This window comes from Phascolarctos cinereus, unplaced genomic scaffold (genome assembly GCF_003287225.1).
Source record: "Phascolarctos cinereus isolate Bilbo 61053 unplaced genomic scaffold, phaCin_HiC Scaffold_7;HRSCAF=346, whole genome shotgun sequence".
Lineage (NCBI taxonomy): Eukaryota > Metazoa > Chordata > Mammalia > Diprotodontia > Phascolarctidae > Phascolarctos > Phascolarctos cinereus.
Window position 1 is genome coordinate 166558213 of NW_027556180.1, and position 21743 is coordinate 166579955.

General features: G+C 36.7%; 1 protein-coding gene across 5 annotated transcripts in view; it reads left to right on the plus strand.

The window, feature by feature from the left end:
* The window catches only part of NAXD (NAD(P)HX dehydratase), a 69991-nt gene that overhangs the window by 17754 nt on the left and 30494 nt on the right, over positions 1-21743 (plus strand). For all 5 annotated transcript variants that reach the window (XM_020965148.2, XM_020965142.2, XM_020965143.2 and 2 more), the window contains 2 exons: positions 960-1048; positions 18401-18509. In XM_020965148.2, coding sequence (XP_020820807.1) covers positions 960-1048; positions 18401-18509 — 198 coding nt within the window. The remainder of the gene's footprint in view (positions 1-959; positions 1049-18400; positions 18510-21743) is intronic.

Below are 21743 nucleotides of genomic sequence, written 5' to 3' on the forward strand. Positions count from 1 at the left end.
TGGTCCATTATTTACAACTTGACCAACAATGTCTTTTAACACGCCTGTCTTTTTGCAGTCCCTTTTTGCAGTATATTCCATTTTTTTAAATCTTTGCTAAGTTGCTGGATGTGAGATAAAACATCAAGACTTTGTTTTAGTTTTCATTTCTCTGACCAGTGATTTTGAGCAACACTTCATATTAATATGAAAAATTTGTAATATTTTTCAGTTCTTCTTTTGAGAACTGTTTGGCAAAATTCCATTTGTTGAGACTAGACATTGCTTTAACTGAACAATATCAGAAAGTTAGTTTTGAATTTCATAAATAAGTGCCACAAATAAGGATATTTTGATCATTTACAAACTTCTTCAGTTTCTAACTTTTGTTTTTGTTTTTGAAGAAATTAAGCCTGGCATTTATTCATGCATTTTGAGCAACTCTGAAGATATCATTTCTCCAGCAAGTAAAACACAATGTAAGCCCCAGTATATTCATGACCACAGATCTTCAGAGAAGACTGTAAGCTAGTTTGAAAAATGAAAAACATGTTGGAACTATTAGTCTTTTGAAACTGCATTTTTGGGAACTGAAAACTGAGGGGTTTGTTGTACAGTTCTCTTGTATGTTGTGTGTATGTTTGATTTGATCTTTAATTTATAGTCTCTTAGGTAGTAACACCCACCTTACATTCTTTTTTTCTCTTAGGCTCTTTTCACTTTGATCATACTTCATTTACATATTATCTACCCAATAATTATATGTGTTAATTATGTATATCTCTATGCAAATAAAAATGTCAGTGAAAGGCTAGAACCAGTTTCTGATAAAAGTTTTTTTCTTCTATTATTTCATATAGTGACTCATTGAATATTAACTGACTTGCTCTTACATGAGATGTTGATGATAACTAGTTTTAAAATTTAATAGGTGAACTAGCTTACTTTAAAGCTTTTGTCTTTTGCTAATTATTTCCCAGGGTGCAGATCTCTCCCATGTATTTTGTACCAAAGATGCAGCCCCAGTGATTAAGTCATATAGTCCAGAGTTGATCGTTCATCCTGTCCTGTAAGTATATATGTTTGGATTCACTTAAGGAAACTCTTCCCTTGAGTTTTAGGAAATTTTATTTCCATTAATAAATTAATAAGCACTTACTGAGTGATTGCTGGCCCTGGATCACTGTAGCAATTACTATAGGAAGATGTAAGAAAAGAAGCAGCTAGGCGCAGCTTAGTGGCATTGTGGATAGAGTGCTGGGCCTGAAGTCAGGAAGACTTACCTTCTTAAGTTCAAATCTGGCCTCAGACACTTGCTAGCTGTGTGACTCTAGGCAAGTTACTTACCTGTTTGCCTCAGTTTCCTCATTTATAAAATAATCTGGAGACGGAAATGGGAAACGACTCTAGTATCTTTGTCAAGAAAATCCCACATGGGGTCATGAAGAGTTAGACATGCCTGAATAACAACAAATTAGACAACCAGAAAGAAGATAAGATGTTATTTTTGTCCTCAAAGAGCTTACTTTCTAGAGGAAACAAAATACCAGAGCTAGCATTTAGATAGTGCTTCAAGGTTGCAAAGCACTGTATATATGTTATTGATCTGATATAAATAACAAAATAAGTTGATAACCCATAGTTAATGTAGGATGTAGCAATACTATAAGAATAAGGCAATATTCAATATGTTGAACGTGTAGCGACTGACACCACTACTGTCTAGCCTAAACAATACCCAGTTACCATAGCAGCTGCTTCCATATTTCTCACATTTAAACTCTGGGTGATTTAGCAGTGTCAGGAAGTTCTTTGTGGTCCTGGGAATCCAGAGTGTGTCACTCTAAAGGGGAAAGTCGAATACCTTTCCAATGCTTGTTCCCAGCTACTTCTGCCATGCCATCTGGAGATAAGTCCAGGCTATATCGCTGTGATTTCATTGACATGGGCATCTCCCTTTGCCAGTGGAGGTCTGTACCTTAACTGAAACTTACAGTATTAGAGAGTTGCCAAGGGCACTGTGATAATAAGTGACATACTCAGGGTCACCCAGCCCATAAATCTTCCTAGCACCAAGGCCAGCCCTCTGTCCACTTTGTCTTTTTGCCTCTCATGTAGTTTGGAAAGTAGAGGAAAAATAAGAGAAAGGAAGGTGGAAGCTGATAATCTAATGGGATTAAAAGCCTTCAAGGCTAGTCAACCCCAGGAATGTTCATTAATGTAGAGCATTGGAATAACTCAGTTTTGTTTTAATTTCTAAAACAGGTAAATGTATTTTGTAATCATAAAGAAAATGGAATCCTAGAAACTATTCATGTCAGAGTTGGGCCATTCCTACCTCAGGATGGCACTTGGCTCATTGGTCCTTTTTGGTCAGACTGGAAATATAGGAACTGGTACATAGATGAATATCACTAACCTGTGGTTTGCAGAAAGTGGGAACCAGATGGCAGAGTAGTCTAACTTTTCTTTATCAGTTCTTCGACTTCTAATTTTTTCCTGTAGACAAAATTAACTTGCTTTCCCTGACTCATTATACCTTTGTCACTGTGTCTGTGTATGTGGTAGACAACTTGTGATGAAATAATGTTTATTAAACATGTGTAATGAGAGGTAACCAACTCTACAGAAGGTTAAAATGAGATTTGGGGTGGGAGAGCTAGACACTTACATGGTTGTATTTGGTCACAGAGTTAGAACTAGGTGTGTCAGTGACACCTTTCAAAAAAGATACGGAACATTTAGCTAAGGAAAAAATTTGTGGTAAAATGAAATTTTAATGTGATTTAAAAATTAGAAATTTACTTGATGTATGCACAGTATATGATGGGTACAGCTAGGTGGCACAGTGGATAGTGCCTGGAGTTGGGAAGACCCAAGTTCAAATGTGGCCTCAGAATCTTACTAGTTATGTGACTCTTCGCAAGTCATTTAACCCTATTTGCCTCAGTTTCTTCATCTGTAAAATGAGCTGGGGAAGGAAATGGCAAACCATTCCAGTATCTCTGCCAAGAAGACCCCAAATGGGGTCACAAAGTTGGACATGACTGAAACAACTCAACAACCACGACAAACAACTCATTACATGACACTTTAACTCTTGAGCCCCATTTGTGTGCTCCCATTGATACAAAATCAGTCACAATAACACCAATGACTACAAAACATGATACTGTTACTATATGAGAAGAGAAAAGCATGACTGATCTCAACATTCACTCAATAGTAAGCCAGAGCAAGAATAATCAGCGTAGAATAGTCCATCTTAGAATCATCATCCAAGTCATAGACGTGGTCACACTCTCCAGTCCCATCAGTGCACATCACTGGGAAGTGTGGGCATAGATAGAAATCTAGCAGTGATGCACACATGTGGGAAAGCCACGTGCCTGGGACATCTTATGACTAGATAGTAAGCCTTCATTTCCTTGATCTTTTTTAGGACATTTTAGTCTGGCTGTATGTGTCACCTGTTCAGCAAAGTCCCTTGTTTGCTAGCTGTCCCACTTTCTAGTCTTGAAGTTCCTTTCCTAGACAAAGCTGTTTCTTTGCCAGTGTGTGCTTTTTAGCATCCATCACCCACCCTTGGCAGGAGAAAATGTGTTCTTTGAGAAGAATACCAGTATAATTCAAAACAGCTGCCAAACTTGTTTTCAAAGAAAATTTGTTATTTTTATTCTTAATTTAGTAGGTACCCCCCCGAAAGTATTTCCATATAACAAAGAGGATTATATGTGAAATTCTGAATCTCTGTTACCTATAGCTTGATTTTTAAAAATGCATATAATAAATTCAGCATGTTACTTTCAAAGCTGTTTTTCTTGTTTGTTTCCCCCCCTGGAATTTCCTTTTATTCCCTTCAGTGGATTTTTAAGGAAGCTTCCGCGATTCTCTTTTCTTTTTGATACTACTACTACTCTTTTTCTTTCCCAAATCCCTTACATCAAATAAAAATGGAGGGTGGGGGCGCGCTGGGAATCCATAGCCTTTGAAACAAATAAGCATAGACAAGCAAAAACAAAAATTCACACATTTTCTCTATCTAAAATTCTGTGACTTAGGGGCAGCTAGGTGGCGCAGTGGATAGAACACTGGCCTTGAAATCAGGAGGACCTGAGTTCAAATCTGGCCTCAGACCAAACACTTGATACTTACTAGCTATGTGACCCTGGGCAAGTCACTTAACCCCAATTGCCTAAAAAATATATAAAAAAAAGATTCTGTGATTTAGAATCATCACCCAAGTCATAAAGTGGCTGCCATGCTTCATCTTCTGTTCTCTGAAGTTGTGATTGGTCATCCTTAATCAGAGATTTCAAGCCTTTCTAAGGTGTTTTTATTTATAAATTGTTCTCCTGGTTGTGTTCTCTTCACTCTGAAATAGATCATACAAGTATTCCTGGATTTCTCGGATATCCTGTTTGTAGTTTCTTATAGTACAATAATATTTACATACCATAATTTGTTCAGCTATTCCCCAAGACGTGAGTACCCTCTTAGTTTATAGCTCTTTGCTACAACAGCAAAAAAAGCTGCTATAAATATTTTTGTACATATGAGTCTCTTTTCTCTTTCTTTGATCTCTGGGCTACAGGCATAGTTCCAGATTGCTTTTCGAATGGCTAGACCAGTTCACAGCTGTACCATCTGCCTTCCTGCAAACTGCATCCCCCCACCCCCACAATAATTGTCATTTTCTTTTTTTTTTTTAAATCATCTTTGCCAATGTTATAAGTTAGAGGTAAAACCTCAAAGTTGTTTCATGTTTCTGTTGATTCCTTGGATAGTTTCTTTTGGGTGCTGCCTGTTCGTATCCTTTGGTCATTTTTTCTGTGAGGGAATGGCTGAATCATTTGAATCAGTTCCTTATGTATCTTGGAAAGAGATTTTTATCAGAAAAACTTGTTGCAAAGGCCTTTGCCCATTTAACTTTTCCTTCTCATTTTAACAGCATCAATTTTGTGCAAAAATGTTTCAATTTTATTAATAAAAATTGACCATCTTATTTTCTGTGAACTTCTCTGTCCTTTAGTTGATCATAAACTCTTCTCCTGTCCATAGCTGTTAAAGGTATTTTTTTTCCTTTCTCTTGTAATTTGTTTATGATAGAACTTTTATGTCTAGATTATGTGTCCATTTGGAGCTTATTGTGGGATATAGTATGATATCACGATCTAAATCTATTTGCTGCCAGACTTTAAAGCTCTTTCCTCTTCTCCTTTCTCTTTTTTTAAGCTATAGAGGGCAACGTAGGCACTTCTGAGAGATTTCCCTTTTCTCAATTTGTAGATGTCACAACAAGCCCAGATAGCTTTCTTTCAGTAATCTTCTAATAGCTGGAGACCCTAATTGGCTTCAGTCAATTCTTTCTGCTGACTCGGCCTTTCTTCTTTACAGCAAAACAATGCCTTGTTGCCAATTACATGCAGAGTCCCTTTGTCAGTTGAGTGTATCTTTTTTTCCCCTGACTCTTCTTATGCTTCATTTCTTATCTTTCTTCTTTCCTTCTTCATATAGTCGTCTCCTGACACTCCTATAATTTCTTTTTAAAACTTACCTTTGTATTCATTTGTAAAAATAATTTTGGTATCTTTTGCTTTTACATCACCTAAATTTCCCCCTTTATCCTTTCCCCTCCTCCTGAGTCATCATAGTCAACAAAGAATATATTTTAAAGAGAAGAGGAAAAGCAATCAGGAAAACCAGTCAATGCATCAGAAATCTGAAAACATATGCAGTGTTCCACACTTTGGACTCCCACTCTCTGCAAAAGAGCACGGGAAATATCATCTCATGTATCTTTTCTGGGGCCATACTTGTTCTTTGTAATTTTACAACATTCACTTTCGGGTGAAAGTGGAGAATGTTTTCTTGGCTCTGCTTATTTCATTCTGTATCATTTCATGTAAGTCTTTCTATGCTTTTCTGTATTCATCATATTTGTCATTTCTCACAGCACAGCAGTATACTATTAACATTTATGTACCACAATTTGTTTTGTTGTTGAGTCGTTTTAGTTGTGCCAGGCTCTTCATGACCTCATTTTGAGGTTTTCTTGGCAAAGATTCTTGAGTGGTTTTCCATGTTCTTTTCCAGCTCATTTTACAGATGAGGAACTGAGGCAAACGAAGTTAAGTGACTTACCCAGGGTTACACAGCTAGGGTCTGAGGCTGGATTTGAACTCATGAAGATAAGTCTTCCTGACTCCAGATCCAGTGCTCTATCCACTGTGCCGCTGCTGCCCCAGTTAGTTTTAGCCCTTCCTTTATTGGGCATCTATCTACTTTGTTTCCAGGTCTTTGCTACCACAAAAAGTGCTGCTATAAATATTTTGCTATGTATGTGGACTATTTTTTTTAAAATCAGTGACCTCTACGGGGTACACACCTAATAATCTCTGAGTTAAAGATAATAGTATTTTAGTCATTTTATTAGCATAATTCTAAATTGTTTTTCAACATGATTGTACTGATTCACAGCTTCACCAACAATGATTCGCATGTCTATTTTTCCATAATCCCTTCAACATTGACTAGCTGCCCCCACTTCTTCTTTGTCATCTTTGCCATTTTGCTGGATGTAATGGGTTATTTTGATTTTGATTTATTTTATTAGTGGTTTTGAACGTTTTTTTAATATGATTGTTAAGTGTTTGTAGTTTTTTTGGAGAACTGTTCACATCCTTTGACTACTGGAGAATTGCTTGTGGTCTTAAGTATTTCTGTTACTTGATAGCTTAGATATCATACCTTTATCAAAAGTATTTGATTCAAGGATTTTTTCCCAGTTGATGACTTCCCTTCTTACCATAGATGCATTAATTTTGTTATAAAAGTTTTCAGTTTCATTGGAATTACACTGTTAGGAAGTGAGCAGAACCAAGAGGACTTCGTACACAATAACAGCCACGTTATGTGATGACTAATATTGTTAAACTGAACCCTTCTCAGCATTACAAGTAAGGATCTAAGACATCTCCAGAGGCCTCGGGATGGAAAATGCTATCCACATCCAAAGAAAGAACTATGGAAGTTGAATCGCTGTCACTTATTTTTACCTTCTGTTGAGTCTTGTTTCATCTTTCTGATGGTTCCTCCTATTGGTTTTAATTTTTACTTACAACTTCACTAATGTGAAAATATGTTTAATAGGAATGTAAATGTAAAACCTGTATCAGATTGTGCGCCGTCTTGGGGAGGGTGGGAGGGAGGAAGAGGGAGAAAAATTTTCAACTCAAAATCATATGGAAGTGATTGTTAATAAATCAATAAATTAATAAAATTGGGGGAAAAAAGGAATTACACTGTTAGTTGTCTTATGTTTTGGTTGCTAAATCCTTATATGCAAAATTGATGACAAAGATTTTTTTGGTATTTGACTGCTTTTTTTCTCTTAAATTTAATATTTTATTGTTTCCCCAGTCACATGTAAAAACAGTTTTTAACAATTTTGAATTCTAAATTCTCTCCTTCCCTCCTTTCCCTCTCCTCCCCCCCACACTGACAAGGCACTGCTTTTTTTTTCTTATTCTAGATACATTATGTTTTTTCTAAAAGCTTTTCAGTTTCATGGAATCAAAATATCTATTTTTATCTTTTGTAATTGCCTGTGTTTGCATAAGAACACATCTTACATACATTCTTATTTGCCTAAGAGTATTTCATACTCATAGCTATAAAAGGTACATACATGATCTACTTCATCTCTGATTTTTAGTGCTATGATCTGTAATATTCAGGTCACATATCCATTTTGAATTTAATGTGGAATATGGTGTAAGATGTTGGTCTGAGCCTAATTTCCTATACTTTCTCATGCCTCAAATGCTTCCTCATAAGGGATGACCCATCTGTCTTATAAAGTGAAACTAAGTAAATACAATTTTCTTTCAGGTAATGACCCCAGTAGTCCTTTTAAAATGTCCCAAAGTACCCAAATAATTATATTTTATTTTATTTATTTTGGTTAGGCAGTTGGGATGAAGTGACTCGCCCAGGGTCACACAGCTAGTAAGTGTCAAGAGTTATTTTATTTTTAATTTGTCAGTTATAACCTTAAAAACTCTGAAGTCATATAAATTGGCTGATGGACCACGATGTATTATAGCCATCTCAGTTTGTACTTTGTCTTTAAGTGGGTCTTCTAAGTACAGTTATCTGAGGGGCATTTTTTTTTCAGATTCTCCAAACTGTCTGTGTCTCTCCAAAAGCATTTTTGTCTGAGGGACAGTTTTTTTCTGAGGCTGATTTCTTCAGTGTTCCTTACATAAATGTCCTTTTTCTATCCCTTTCTTCAGCCAAAATATCTACACATAAGAAAAACACAATTCCTTAGAATATAACTCATTTTTTAGGCTTTAAACAGAATATTTCAATCATAAAAACTTTTAGCAAATAGAGGTATATTTCTTTATGACTTACCAAAAAAAAAAAGAGCTTAATGAATGCTTCTCATTCATTCTGTGGTATATACCAAACAACAACTAATATTTATATGGTGCTTACTATGTACAGACATTGTGCTTAGTAATTTACAATTTTAAAAGTATATCTTATTTGACCTTCACTACAGCCGTAGGAGGTGGGTGCTGTTCTTATTACCATTTCACAGATGAAAAAACTGAGGCAATCTGAGGTTAAATGACTTGCCCAGGGTCATCCACCTTGTAAGTATCTGGGGCTGGATTTGAATTCAGGGCTTCCTCGTTCTAGGCCCAGCACTATATCCAATGTAACACCTATGTCTTAAGTTTTAAAATACTGCCAAGATTTGTGCAGGCCTTCTGATTTTTGTGTTAGAATATTATGTTTTCTGTAACACATATGCATATTAGTTAGCAGTAGGCTAAAACCTTGATGATATAAAATGGAAAAATGAGAGTTACTTTTCCTAGAGAACTCACTAAATTCTAATGGGGGAGCACACATGTATAGGAGGATTCATCTGCAGGGTGGATGAGAGCACTTTTGGTCCTTAGGATCCAATGACCCAGTGGTTTGGAGAGCCCTAGTGGTAGTGAAGATGGTAATGTCCAGTGGTCTAGAGGGCATGTTGGCAAGGGCAGATAAGAAGCTCGAGGTTTATGAACTAAACCAGCAATATTCTGATTCTAGCATTTCATGTGCACATAATATACATCTTTAGAGATGAATGTTCTCCATTTTTCCTCCAGTCCCCATATAGTTGGGTAGTTCAAGCAGATACTGGCTCTGCCATTTGCTTCCTGGGTGACCTTGCGCAAATGCTTTTCCCTTCTGGGCCTCATCTCTAAAACTAGGGGACTGGATGACCTCAAGGTTCGTTCCAACCCTAATTAGATCTGTGATGCTTTGATCCTGTGTCTCTGAAACCAGTGTAGAAGTTTTAAAAGTATATCATACAGAGGAGCTGCCTCAGAATGGGCTAACAATGGGTATACTATGCAAGAATACATATTGTGCTGATAGGCAAAAATATCTGCTGTATTATGGGCTGGCAGTAATCTTGAAAACCAGTTGTAATAATAGCAATGACACATTTATATAGCACTTTATATATATTATATTTATATAATTATTGATATGTTTTATAAATTACATATATTTTATATTTTTGTATAGCAAAATACTTTTTCACAACTTTGTGAAATAAGTAACATAAGTATTAATATTCCCATTTTGCAGATGAAGAAACTGAGGTTCAGAGAAGTAAAGTAATTTGGCCATGGTCACACATCCTGTAAATGTTAGAACTAAGATTTAAACCCAGGTTTCTTTCCTAATAATAATAATGATAGCTAACATTTACATAGTGCTTACTATGTGCTTTACAAGTATTTTCACATTTGATCCTCACAACAACCCTAGGAGGTTTTTATAGATGGCTCATACAGATCATTTTATGGAGACTAACATTAAATAACTTACCCAGGGTCAGAAGGTCAAGTAAGTGTCTGAGATCAGATTTGAACTTAGGTCTTTGTGACTCCAGGCCCAGTGCTTTATCACTGTGCCACCTTCCCAAGCTCAGGGCTTTTTCACTGTTAAACCACAGTCTTTTTATTTATGTATTTTTAATTTATTTTTAGTTTTCAATATTCACTTCCACAAGTTTTTGAGTTCCAAATTTCTCACCCCTCCCCCCACCCCAAGATGGCATGCATTCTGAATACCCCTTTCCCTGGTCTGCCTTCTCTTCTATCTCTCCCCCCTCCCTTCTCTTATCCCCTTCCCCTTCTATTTTCCTGTAGAGCAGGATAGACTTCTGTACCCCATTTCCTGTATTTCTTATTTCCCAGTTGCATGTGAAAACATTTTTTTAAAACACGTGTTTTTAAAACTTTGAGTTCCAAATTTTCTCCCTTCCTCCCTCCCCACCCACCCTCATTGAAAAGGCAAGCAACTCAATATAGGTTGTACACGTGCAGTTATGCAAAACACTTCCTTAGTAGACATGTTGTGAAAAACTAACTCTATTTCCCTTAATCCTATCCTGCCCTCCCATTTATTCTGTTCTTTCTTTTGACCCTGTCCCTCCTCAGAAGTATTTGCTTCTGATTACCCTCTTTCCCAATCTGCCCTCCTCTCTATCACCCCCCTGCTCTCTTGTCCCCTTCTCTGCCTATTTTCCTGTAGGGTAAGACAGATTTCTGTACCCAATTGAATGTGTATTAAACCGCAGTCTTGTGTAAGACAAACCCCACACATACCCATGATTTCTTCAGGTACATTACTAAACTTTGCCTATAGGAAACCAGACACCTAATGAACGTAGCTTATCATGCCTTTTGGGTATGATAGCAGATAGATGATCTAGTTGTAGTGAAGAATAAGACTTCAGACCCAAGCTTACACCTTAATCATAAAGTGATTGACATACCATCTACTCTACTCTGAGACTTGTATTGACAAAAGAACAGATTTTGGAAAAGGTCATCTGCTGAATGAACGTTTCATGTTAGTCTCAGACTGAAGGACAAAGGCTGCGAAAATGAGATTTTGGAATATTTCGATCTTACAGGCATTGATGCCTTGTTCTTTGTGGCCATGACATGGGATACTGAAATGGTTATATTAATTAACTTGTTTACAGAGAGCAGCTGCCAGTCAAGAGGCAGAAAAAATGCTACCGAAAGTTTTGGAACACAATTTGTAGTAGGGTTGATAAGGAGAGTAAATGTGCTGCCCTTTTAAACTACATATGTTGCTGGCTTACTTACCTTAAGATAGTTGGGACATGCCCTTGGAGTTTGCAGCAAGTTGCCTGACTCTCCCCTATGTCTTAGGACTAGCAGTGCTGAGGGTTAGAAGTCAAAAGTTTTCATCAGTGAGCAACTGATGTAGCTGTAACCCACTCAGGAAGGAAGGATTCAAAAAGGGGCTGATGCATGTTATTTTGTGGTTGTTGTGGTATTCAGGAATGAGAGACATGAAGTTGACAGGTGTTTTTATAAACATATGCAGAATGACTTCATTTGGATAATGGGTATCACATTTCTTGGCATCTCAGTGGGTAGAAGAGGGGTGGAGGGAGAAAGAATTTGGAACTGAAAATAAAAAAAATAAACTGATGCAGAAATCTAAATCTAATTAAATTATTTAGTGTTTCATATGAATTTATTTGTTCTGTGGTCACCTTAATATAAACAGAATTACTTTTCTAAGTTAAAAGTTTTTTTGCTTAGTTGTTACGATTACATCTGATTCTTTGTGACCCTATTTGGGGTTTTCTTGGCAAAGATATTGGAATCGTTTGCCATTTCCTTCTCCAGTTCGTTTTACAGATGAGGAACTGAAGCAAACAGGGTTAAGTGACTTGCTTAGGGTCACACAGCTAGTAAATTTCTGAGGCCAAATTTGAACTTGGGTCTTCCTGGCCTGGCGCTCTATCCTCTACACCACCTAACTGCCCCCGTTTTAAATGAAATAGGATATAAAAACGCTTAAAGAAGGTTAGGTAAGTTGTTCTTTGAGGAGAGGAGAGGGCATAAAATCATTAACTCAGGCAGATGGGTCACAAGTTAGGGAAAGATAGTCATCACATTTGAGTTTTCTTCCACAGAAATGACTAATGTAGAAATATGTTTTACATGATTGTACATGTATAAACCTATAATAGATTGCTTACCATGTCAGGGAGGGGGGAGGAGAAGAAAAGAGGGAGAGAATTTGGAGCTCAGAATTAAAAAAAAAATGTTGAAAAATTAGTTTTACGTGCAGTTGGGGAAAAAATAAATATTTTTTTAAAAAGACAGTTATCACAGTATATTTGTCTTCTGAACCATAGTTAAACAGGGCGTGTGACTATGCTTTTCACCTTTGATTATTACAGTAATGTATATGGGAAGCAGGGATGTAATCAATGAATAGAGGGCTAGCCTTGGAATCAGAGAGACCTTGGTCCATGTCCTGCTACTTTGGTGTGACCATTGGCAAGTTACCTAACCTCTTCTCAGTGTCCCAAGCAACCCTACTTACTGTGAATTACAGAGAAGTTAAGGTCTGCATAGGTGGAGTTTCCGTACTTGGAAATCTTCACATTGATTTGAATCACAGCTGCTCCCCCCACAGCTCTGTGTGTGTGTGTGTGTGTGTGTGTGTGTGTGCATCATAAGTGATTCCATCTAAATGGAAGTTCCATATATGTTTCTGTGTATGTTCAAATGTTTCCCCAATATTTAGCGAGGCGCTTGCCACAAAGAAAGTACCTGATCAGTGTTTATTTGATTGGATTCTGGATTAAATAAAATATTAAAACTATCAGAAAAGTTTAGACTCCTTTTATAGGACTGTAACAACTACTAATTGATGTTCACAATGATGACTCTGAAAATTTAGTTTTAATATAAAGTATTTCATTGTTTTCAATTTTTCATTATTTTTGGAATATTGGTAATCCTTATTGTCACGTATGTTCATTGTCGTCATTGTTAAGTCTTTCAGTCATGTCCAACTCTTCATGATCCCATGGACCACAGCACACCAGACCCTTCTGTCCTCCACTCTCCTGAAGTCCATCCAAGCTCACGTGTTGTTCCCATGACACTATCTATTCATCTCATCTTTTGCCATCCCCTTTTCCTTTTGCCTTCAATCTTTCCCAACATCAGGGTCTTTTCCAGTGAGTCCTATTTTCTTGTTATATGTGGTCAAAGTATTTAAGCTTCAGTATTTGACCTTCCAGCGGATAGCCTGAATTAATTTCTTTAAGTATTGACTAATTTGACCGCCTTGCTGTCCAGGGGACTCTCAAAAGTCTTCTCTGGCATCATAGTTCAAAAGCATCAATTCTGCAGTGCTCAGCTTTCCTTATATTTTGTCTAAATTGAACATACATTCCACAATCATACTAAATAAGTAGGAAATTAATCTAGGGTTTATTGTAGGTAAATGCATTATTTTTGCTAAGGTTAGGGTTCTTAACCTTTTTTGAGTCATGAACCCTTTTGGCAGTGTGGCGAAGCCTATGGATCCCTTCTTAGAATGATGTTTTTAAATGCATAGAATTAGATACTTATAAGGTTACAAAGGAAACCTATGAAATACAGTTATCAAAATAATACAGAAATAATTTTTTAGAACTTAGGTTGATAACCCCTGTGCCAAAAGGAAGAGATCTGTGAATAAATACACTATAGGAATAATCCCAGGTTTTTTTCCCTTTGTGTCATGCATTATGATTTTATGTTAACAAATCTTCCTTCTTAATTATGTTTTACATTGTCTGAAATTGAAACTAATTTGCATTTCCCAAGCAAACACCAGCAGGTCTGTGCTGGTTAACAGAATGAAGAAGCCATCCTTAGAGTTAAAATTGCTGTGGATAATTAAAGATGATAATTAACATGTAGACAGCTTGGATTGTAAATGATCACCTTTGAGGTGATTGTGTGTAGTTGAGGTTGGGGAGGGAGAGAGGAGAACAATTAGCTGTACTGTTTCTTAGTTTGGGAAACCTATAAGCTTTTTTGTGGAAGTCTAACATAATTGTGGAACTACAAAGAAATATCCCTTTATTCCAGTTAGTAATGCCTCTAATTAACTGTAGGAACTCTTACTTAACCAATTAATCCTGTCTGTAGAAGTGTAGGCAACAGTCTATTCATTCACCTTGTAATTTGTTTCCTTTTATGTGGGGTATTATTCAGTGTATCTTATGTATGTATTTGTTTTATGGCCTTTTAAATGTACGTATAACTACGTTTCTCAGTTAAATGAAATAGGATACAAAAACACTTTAAGAAGGTTAGGTAAGTTATCTTTGAGGAGAAGAGAGAGAATATACCCAAAACTAAATTATGGCTTCCCTGCATTGCAAATGTGATCAATGGTCTTACTCATCATAGACATAATTTGAGCCAGAATTGTGCATATTTGATCATCCTTATATTCTGTTATGAGAAGCTGCGTTTTGTAGTGGAAAGAGAGCTGGCTTCTAAGCCAAGAAGACCTGAGTTCTAGTCCTGCTTCTGACTCATTCTGGTGGTGACTATGGGGCAAGTCACATAAGTCTTTCATCAAGTGTGAGACGAAAAGTTTTAGAGATGGTGGTTAGTGCCATTAGTAGCAGAAGTTTCCTATTTCTATCTCTTGTGCTCTGATAATCTGTTGTATGTTTTATATAGGGCTATCCAAAAGTAGAATGGGATGCCCCAGGAAGCTGTGGGATCCCATTATTTTAGACTTTTAAGGAAAAACTGAGTGATCACTTGTCAGAGAAATTGTTGAAGAGATTTTTATTTGAGTATGAGTTAGACAAGATTGGGATGGTTTTTACATCTTTAAATAAAGTTTTATTCTACTTAAAAATGTAAAAACCATTCTTGGCTCCCCTTCAAAACCTCAAAACACCCAACTATTTGGTCCTCGGGCAGTTATTTGAAGACCCTTGCCGAGGTCCCTTCCAAAACTGAAATTTGGTGATGCTGTAATAGGGTTTGCTGTGTGTAGATTTAACCTGACATTCATGTGTAGGTGAGTTTCCCTTTAAGACTTCTGTTGTCATGATGCATTTTTTCAGATTTCATTTTTGATGTTCTTCCTTCCTGGAATGCTACAAATAATAATAAAAGGATGCCTCTCTGAGACCATCCCAGTAAGAAAACTAAGATAAAATTCATGTCACAGTGATAAGCCCTGAGTCCAGAGGACTGAAGATGAATCCTACCACCCACATTCTGCAACCCGGAATGAGACCTGCATTTTTGGACATGGCTAAGAATGGGAATTTATTTTGCCTTGAGGATGTGTGTTGGGAGAGCTTTTAAAAAAAGATTGTTTAAAAAAATAAAGATTGTTAAGTGGGGATAAGGGGATGCAATGGGAAGAAGACGTGATAAATTAGTTTAAATTAAAACAAAAATGCAACTCGTTATCTACTGGTTGTTAATCATCTCTCCTGTAGTAACCAAGAAAGGTTACTGAAGAAGGTAGATGCCTTACTCAAACAGTTGGATTTCATCAGTGAGTTGTTCCCCAGAGAGACTATAGATCCACCTCCCCATGCCTGCCCATTCTATGTAATCCTTGTCTGTGTCCTGCCATCAGTTTGCCACAGTGGGGTCCACTAATGTCCACTAACCTTCCTTGATTTCTTTTGGTCACAGGGATGCCTCTGGAGCATATGGGTTGTCTATTCATTGACTCATATTCTCGCTGGGTGACTGACCTACCTTCCGTTTTTTGTTCAAGTATTTTTTTTTATGGTGTCCTTTTTGCCACTTCTCCATAAATCCTCATTCATAATGGGTTGCACCATGCAAATGCCTACCATGTACCTTTTCATTGCCCTTTGGGTGACCTTCAGGGGCCTGGGGTGTTCCCGGACTTGGGGCCATACAACCCCAGAAGAACACTGGTATTAGAAAGGTGGGCCTTTGTTTCTGAGAGAAGTTTGGAGTCATTAAAAGAACTCTGAATTTTCTTAGATGCTCAAAATGGTTTTAAAGGATATGGAAGAAACTGTTAAGAGAGGCAGCATCGTGTAGTGGAAAAAGACCTGGGCTTTAAGCCAGGAAGACCTGGGTACAAGTCCAGGTGTTGGTGACACAGTGGACAGGGCCCTAGATCTGTAGTGAGAGGTCCTGGGTTTATATCCTGGTTCTGTGTTGTGAGGGACATATCACTTTATCTGGGCTTCAGTGTCTTTATCTGTAAAATGATGGTGGTAGTGGTAGGGGTGGTAGGGGTGGTTTGATCTAGGAAAGTCACTTAATTCTGTTTGCCTCACTTTCCTCATACGTAAAAATGAGCTGGAGAAGGAAATGGCAAACCACTCCAGTATCTTTGCCGAGAAAATCCCAAGGTCCTTTCCAACTCTAAATCTTATGGTCCTACATTGTTTTGGATAAAATGTGTTTTTTTTACCTATGCAGATTTAGTTGTTAACAACTTACCTTTTAGTTTATTTTCAGATTTCTAAGAAATCATTCTAATAAGTTTATTTCTAATAAATGATGAATTCTAATAAAATAAATATTCTAATAAATTATAATAAATAATATATTTCTATTAAATCATTCTAATAAATTTATTTCTAATAAATTATAAATTCTAATAAAAATACATTTCTAATAAATTATGAATTCCAATAAACAAGACATACTAAATCATAATAAATTTCTAATAAATCACAAATAATATATTTTCTAATTAATTTCCAATCAATTATAAATTCTAATAAATAAAATAAACATTCTAATAAGTAATAATGACAGATTCCAATAAATTGTTCCAATAAATTTATTTCTAATAAATTATAAATTCTAATAAAATAAATTATATTCTAATAAATTTCTAATTGTTTCTAATAAATTCTAATAAAACAAATAATATTCTGATAAAGTATAACACATAATACATTTCTAATAAAGCTTCTAATGAATTTATAAATTATAATAAATCATGGAGTTGAAAAACTTAAAAAGCACTAAGTTCTCTGTTATCAGACTTGTTCAGGCAGTGACTGTTTGACCATCTGATGCATTAGGAGACAAGTTGGACTTGATGATTTCTTAAAGTGCCTTCCTTTTGTAAGATTCAGTAATTTAGTGAAATGGATGCCTGATGGGAAAGCACTTTGCAAACACAAATGCTCTGCACAAAGATTTTTCCTCAACTGAAGTATTCACGATGGTGCTCTTTAAATAGTGAGCTCCTCCAAGTGCACTTACAATATGATTTGGTGTAGGAAACCTGATTTGAAGAGCTACATTAGATCACCAGTCTAGAGCTGGAAGGGACCTCTGAGGCCATAGAACACAACCCTGTCATTTTATTCCAGATGAGTATTATGAGGCTCAGGCAGGTTTAAGTAATTTGCCTGAAGGTCATTAAGTAGCAGCGGATACTTTTAAACTCAAGTCAGTCAGTCAATCCTTAAACATTTTTAAAGCTCCTACTATGTGCCAGGCACTGTGCTAAGTGCTGGAAATCCTCTGACTCCAGAACCAGTTCTTTCGCCACTGTATTGTGCTGTCTTCATCTCCTCGCTTTTCAAAAATACCCTTGGGTAAAGTTACATGTGATACAAGCAAACAGTATGATTGTCATCCCCAATACACTCCTTGAGAAGAGGGATTATTTCATTCCATCTTCTAGCACAGTGCCTAGCACCTACTAGGTGCTTAATAAGTTCTTATTACTGTGTGGCACAGTGGATAAAGTGTTGGGCCTGAAGTCAGGAAGACTCGAGTTCAAATGTGACCTCAGACACATACTAGTGTGACCCTGGGGAAAGTCACTTAATTCTGTTTGCCTCACTTTCCTCATATGTAAAAACGAGCTGGAGAAGGAAGTGGCAAACCACTCCGGTATCTTTGCCGAGAAAATCCCAAATAGAGTCACAAAGAGTTGGACACAACTAAAATATGACTGAACAACAACACTCAGATTATATGCCATTGTAATAGGACCAGATTTAGGCAGAGATAATGCATTTAACTTTTAATATAAAATTAACTTTTAGTTTGATTAACTTTTGATTCACTTTTAGTAGGCAAAGGTAATTGTGAAATTATCAGCAATTTCTTGCTCTACTCTTGTCTTAATAGTCAGTGTGGAATTTTTAATGACTTCAGCACCTAGAGTATCTGTGATTTCCTCAGCATTTATATTGCCTTCAGTGATGCAGATTATAGACCCTTGAAGCCTTATTAACTGGTCTTCATGAGTTAATGTGAACAAAAATTCATCACCTTTCACCAGGTTTTTGGTGTGACAAACCTTACCCAACCTCCATAGGCTGTGTTTCGCGTGACAGATGTACAGTATGTCATTTGGGCCCTAACTCAAAAGCTTTCAAATTTTCTTGGACCTGGAATATAGCTTTTAGTCGCCTCTACTCTAAAACGAGGCATCATTTTAGGACTTTAATGGAGGGACAAAATTAAGCTTTAAAGAGTTATACTTGTAAACCGTTTTGTACTTTTTTTTCCCTATGCAGTGATAGTCCTCATACTGATGAAGAAGTTGCTAAGTGGTTACCCAGATTACATACCATTGTCATAGGACCGGGCTTAGGCAGAAATGATACCCTACTAGAGAATGCTAAGGTAATGTATCTAATCATTGGTCCTCTCCTTTAATCACCTTAAATTTTAATGCTCTATGCCTAAACCAAAACTTTTTATTTTCCCTATTTTTCAGTGTTAAAAGTGTGTTTCCATTGTTTTACATGCTAGGCCTTTGTGTGGAATAAATATGATAATAATTGTAGAAATAGTTCTGAGTTATTATACTGAGGTATTTCCATAAATGATATGGAAGCAATCTGTGTCTAAATTTGTTTGCATATTTAAAAAAATCTTTTTGAACATTAGCAGAAAAGAAACCTAGAGGTGCTCAGGCCTTTAAAAAAAAAAGCAACTACAGAGTCATTTTTTACATATTTTCATTTTTACGTTTTACATGAACCTTAAACTTATGTGATAAGAAATTCAAATATCCAAGTGAGTCATTCCTTAAATTTTCATTCTTGGTAGATAAACTTGGAAAATGTTAAAAGCACAAATGGTCCAAGTTCATATATTCTGTAAATTAATATTTTAAAATCTGACCTTTTCAGTACAGATTTATTAAGCTCATGGTGATAAATTGGGGATTTAATATTACTTCCTCATATACTCTTTATATCCATAAAAAAAGACCTCCAGAGAGATGGTCGTACTATATATGTGTGTGTGTATATAATGTAATATATGATATATATAGCATATAAAATGATGCTGCCTATGCTTTGGGGAAAGAGGGGCAAATACTAAACATTTCCCTCAAGCTGCTTACATTCTGTAAGGAGAATATGTAGATATAGAAGTTGTTAGAAGGTAATTTTTGGTGGAAGACACTTACAACTGGGGAGAAGAAGGGGCTTATATAGAAGGTAATATTCAAGCTAAGCTTTGAGGACGAGTAGGAATTCTAAGAGGTAGAGAGAAGAATGGAGTGTAGCCTAGGCATGAGGGTCACAGCCTTTGCAGAGGCATGGAGATATGAGAGGTGTCATGTGTTTTAAGCAAAAGAAAGCGAGTTTGGCCACGCCACAGAATGTGTACAGGGAACCAATGTACAATATACCAAGACTGTAGGTTGGAACCCATAGTGTAAGGGATTTTAAGTGCTTTAATGGAAATCCTCCTCCTGTCTATTAACGCAGTAATTTTGGATTTTAAATCCAGATGAGCCTTCAGTGGGACCTATTGGAGGAATGAGAAATTGGCTGTGACGCAGGTTTCATGCTTCCTTTTCGCTTTCCTAGGACTTTCACTGACCAGACCCCTTAGGCAGCAAAAGCGACTTTTCCTTTCTGGAACCCATTCAGCAGCTCTAGAAGGCTTAGGTACTTTATGAATTTGAGGTCTTTTCTGGTTTACTTTCCTCTTGCTCTTCAGGCCTCAGCATTCAAGGTCACCACCAATTTCTTAATTATCAGCTGTGATGGTCTTTTCTCAGCCTTCATTCTTCTTGACCTTGATGTTGTTGACCACTTTCTCCTCCTGGATGCTGTCTCCTCTCTTGGCTTCCCTCTCCCTGTCTACTCCTCAGTCTCCTTTACTGGTTAATCATCCTTAACTGTGGGTGTACCTAATACGAAGGCCTAGTCTCTTTTTATATCCCCGCTGTATGACCTCATCAGTTCTCATGGATTTAATTATCATCTCTGAAGATGATTCACAGACCTATATATCCAGGTCTACTCTCTCCTGGAGTTTCAGTGTTATAGCTCCCGCTATCTATCAGATATTTCAAGTTGGGTGTCCCTGAGACATCTCAAACTCAACATGTCACAAACAGAATTCATTATCTTTCACCTCAAGCTTTTACCCCTCTTTCAGACTTCCCTGTTTCTGTGGAAGGCCTCTAAGTTGGCAAACTTGCCTGTCCTCATTTTCACTCTCTTTCACTTCATATATCAAGTTATTTACAAAATGTTGCTGGTTCTACATTTCCCTCATCTAGACCTTTTTTTTTTCTGTTGATAAAGCCACCACACTAGTTCAGGCCTCCTCATTGCCTCTTCAGTCTTGACTTTTGCAGTGACCTCTCTGTTGGTCTTCCTGCCTCACGAGCCTCTTCCCACTCCACTCCACATTCCAGACAACTGCCAACGTGATTTCCCACACATCACTTAGCTACTCAGTAAACGTTAATGGCCCCCTGTTGCCTCCATGATCAAATATAAATTCCTGTTTGGCTTTTAAAGTCTTTCACAACCTGGTCCAACAGCAATCTTTCCAACCTCATTATGCATTACCCCTCTTCCTGTATTTTCTGGTCTAGCTAAACTTGCCTTCCCTTTACTTATAGATGATATTCTATCTGCTGTTTCTGTGCCTTTCTACTGGCCACCCCCGTACCTGAAATGAGGTCTCTCCTTCCCTCTGTCTCATACAGTTACTCACTACCTTCTACATGAAGCCTTTTCTGATTACCCTTGTCTTTCCTGATAGTACCTTCCTTTCCTTTCAACTTTGCATTTAATTACCTTGAATTTTGTGTGCGCATGTGTGTGCATACATATATGTGTATGTGTATATATACCCATGTATATATATATACATATATATATGTATATATCATATACCCATATAAATATACATAAAACATATATGTAGTATTCTATATATACTCATATTTGTGCATTTTATTTTCTCTGATTGAATATAAGCTCCTTGAAGGCTGAGTCTGTTTTTATTTTTGTCTTTTGAATCTCATGTGCCTAACACAATGCATGGTACATAGTAGGAGCTTAATAAATGCTTGTTCACTGACGGTCTTTATTGATGAAAAAGATAGCTCTTATTGTTCTGCCACAGAATAAAGGTTCCTTTCCCCCCCATCTCCCAGTGTTCAGGATTTTCTTGCTTCTCTGTGAATCTGAATAGTCCATATTAGTTCCTTTCTTTCTTTCTTTGTTTTTCTTCCCTTCTTTCTTCCTTCTTTCCTTCCTTCCTCCATCCTTCCTCCTTCTTTCATTCTTCCTTCATTCTTCCTTCCTTTCTTTCTTTCTCTTCTTTTCTTTGATGATAAAGGAACTCAATGTAAATACCTCACCAACCAGCATAGAGTTTCCATGAACTATTAGCTTCCCATGGTATGTATTTCATCAGAGTTTGATATGGACAAGATTCATTTAAATAGTTTAATATAATTTGTTTACAATTTGTTTACAATAGCTGTAAACAGTCTTATTTTGATTTAACTGGATCAGTAGATGCTACTACACAGACCTAATTTAGAACCATTGACCTAGGTTGGCAGCTGGAAAGTAGTATTTCTCTTTTCAGTCT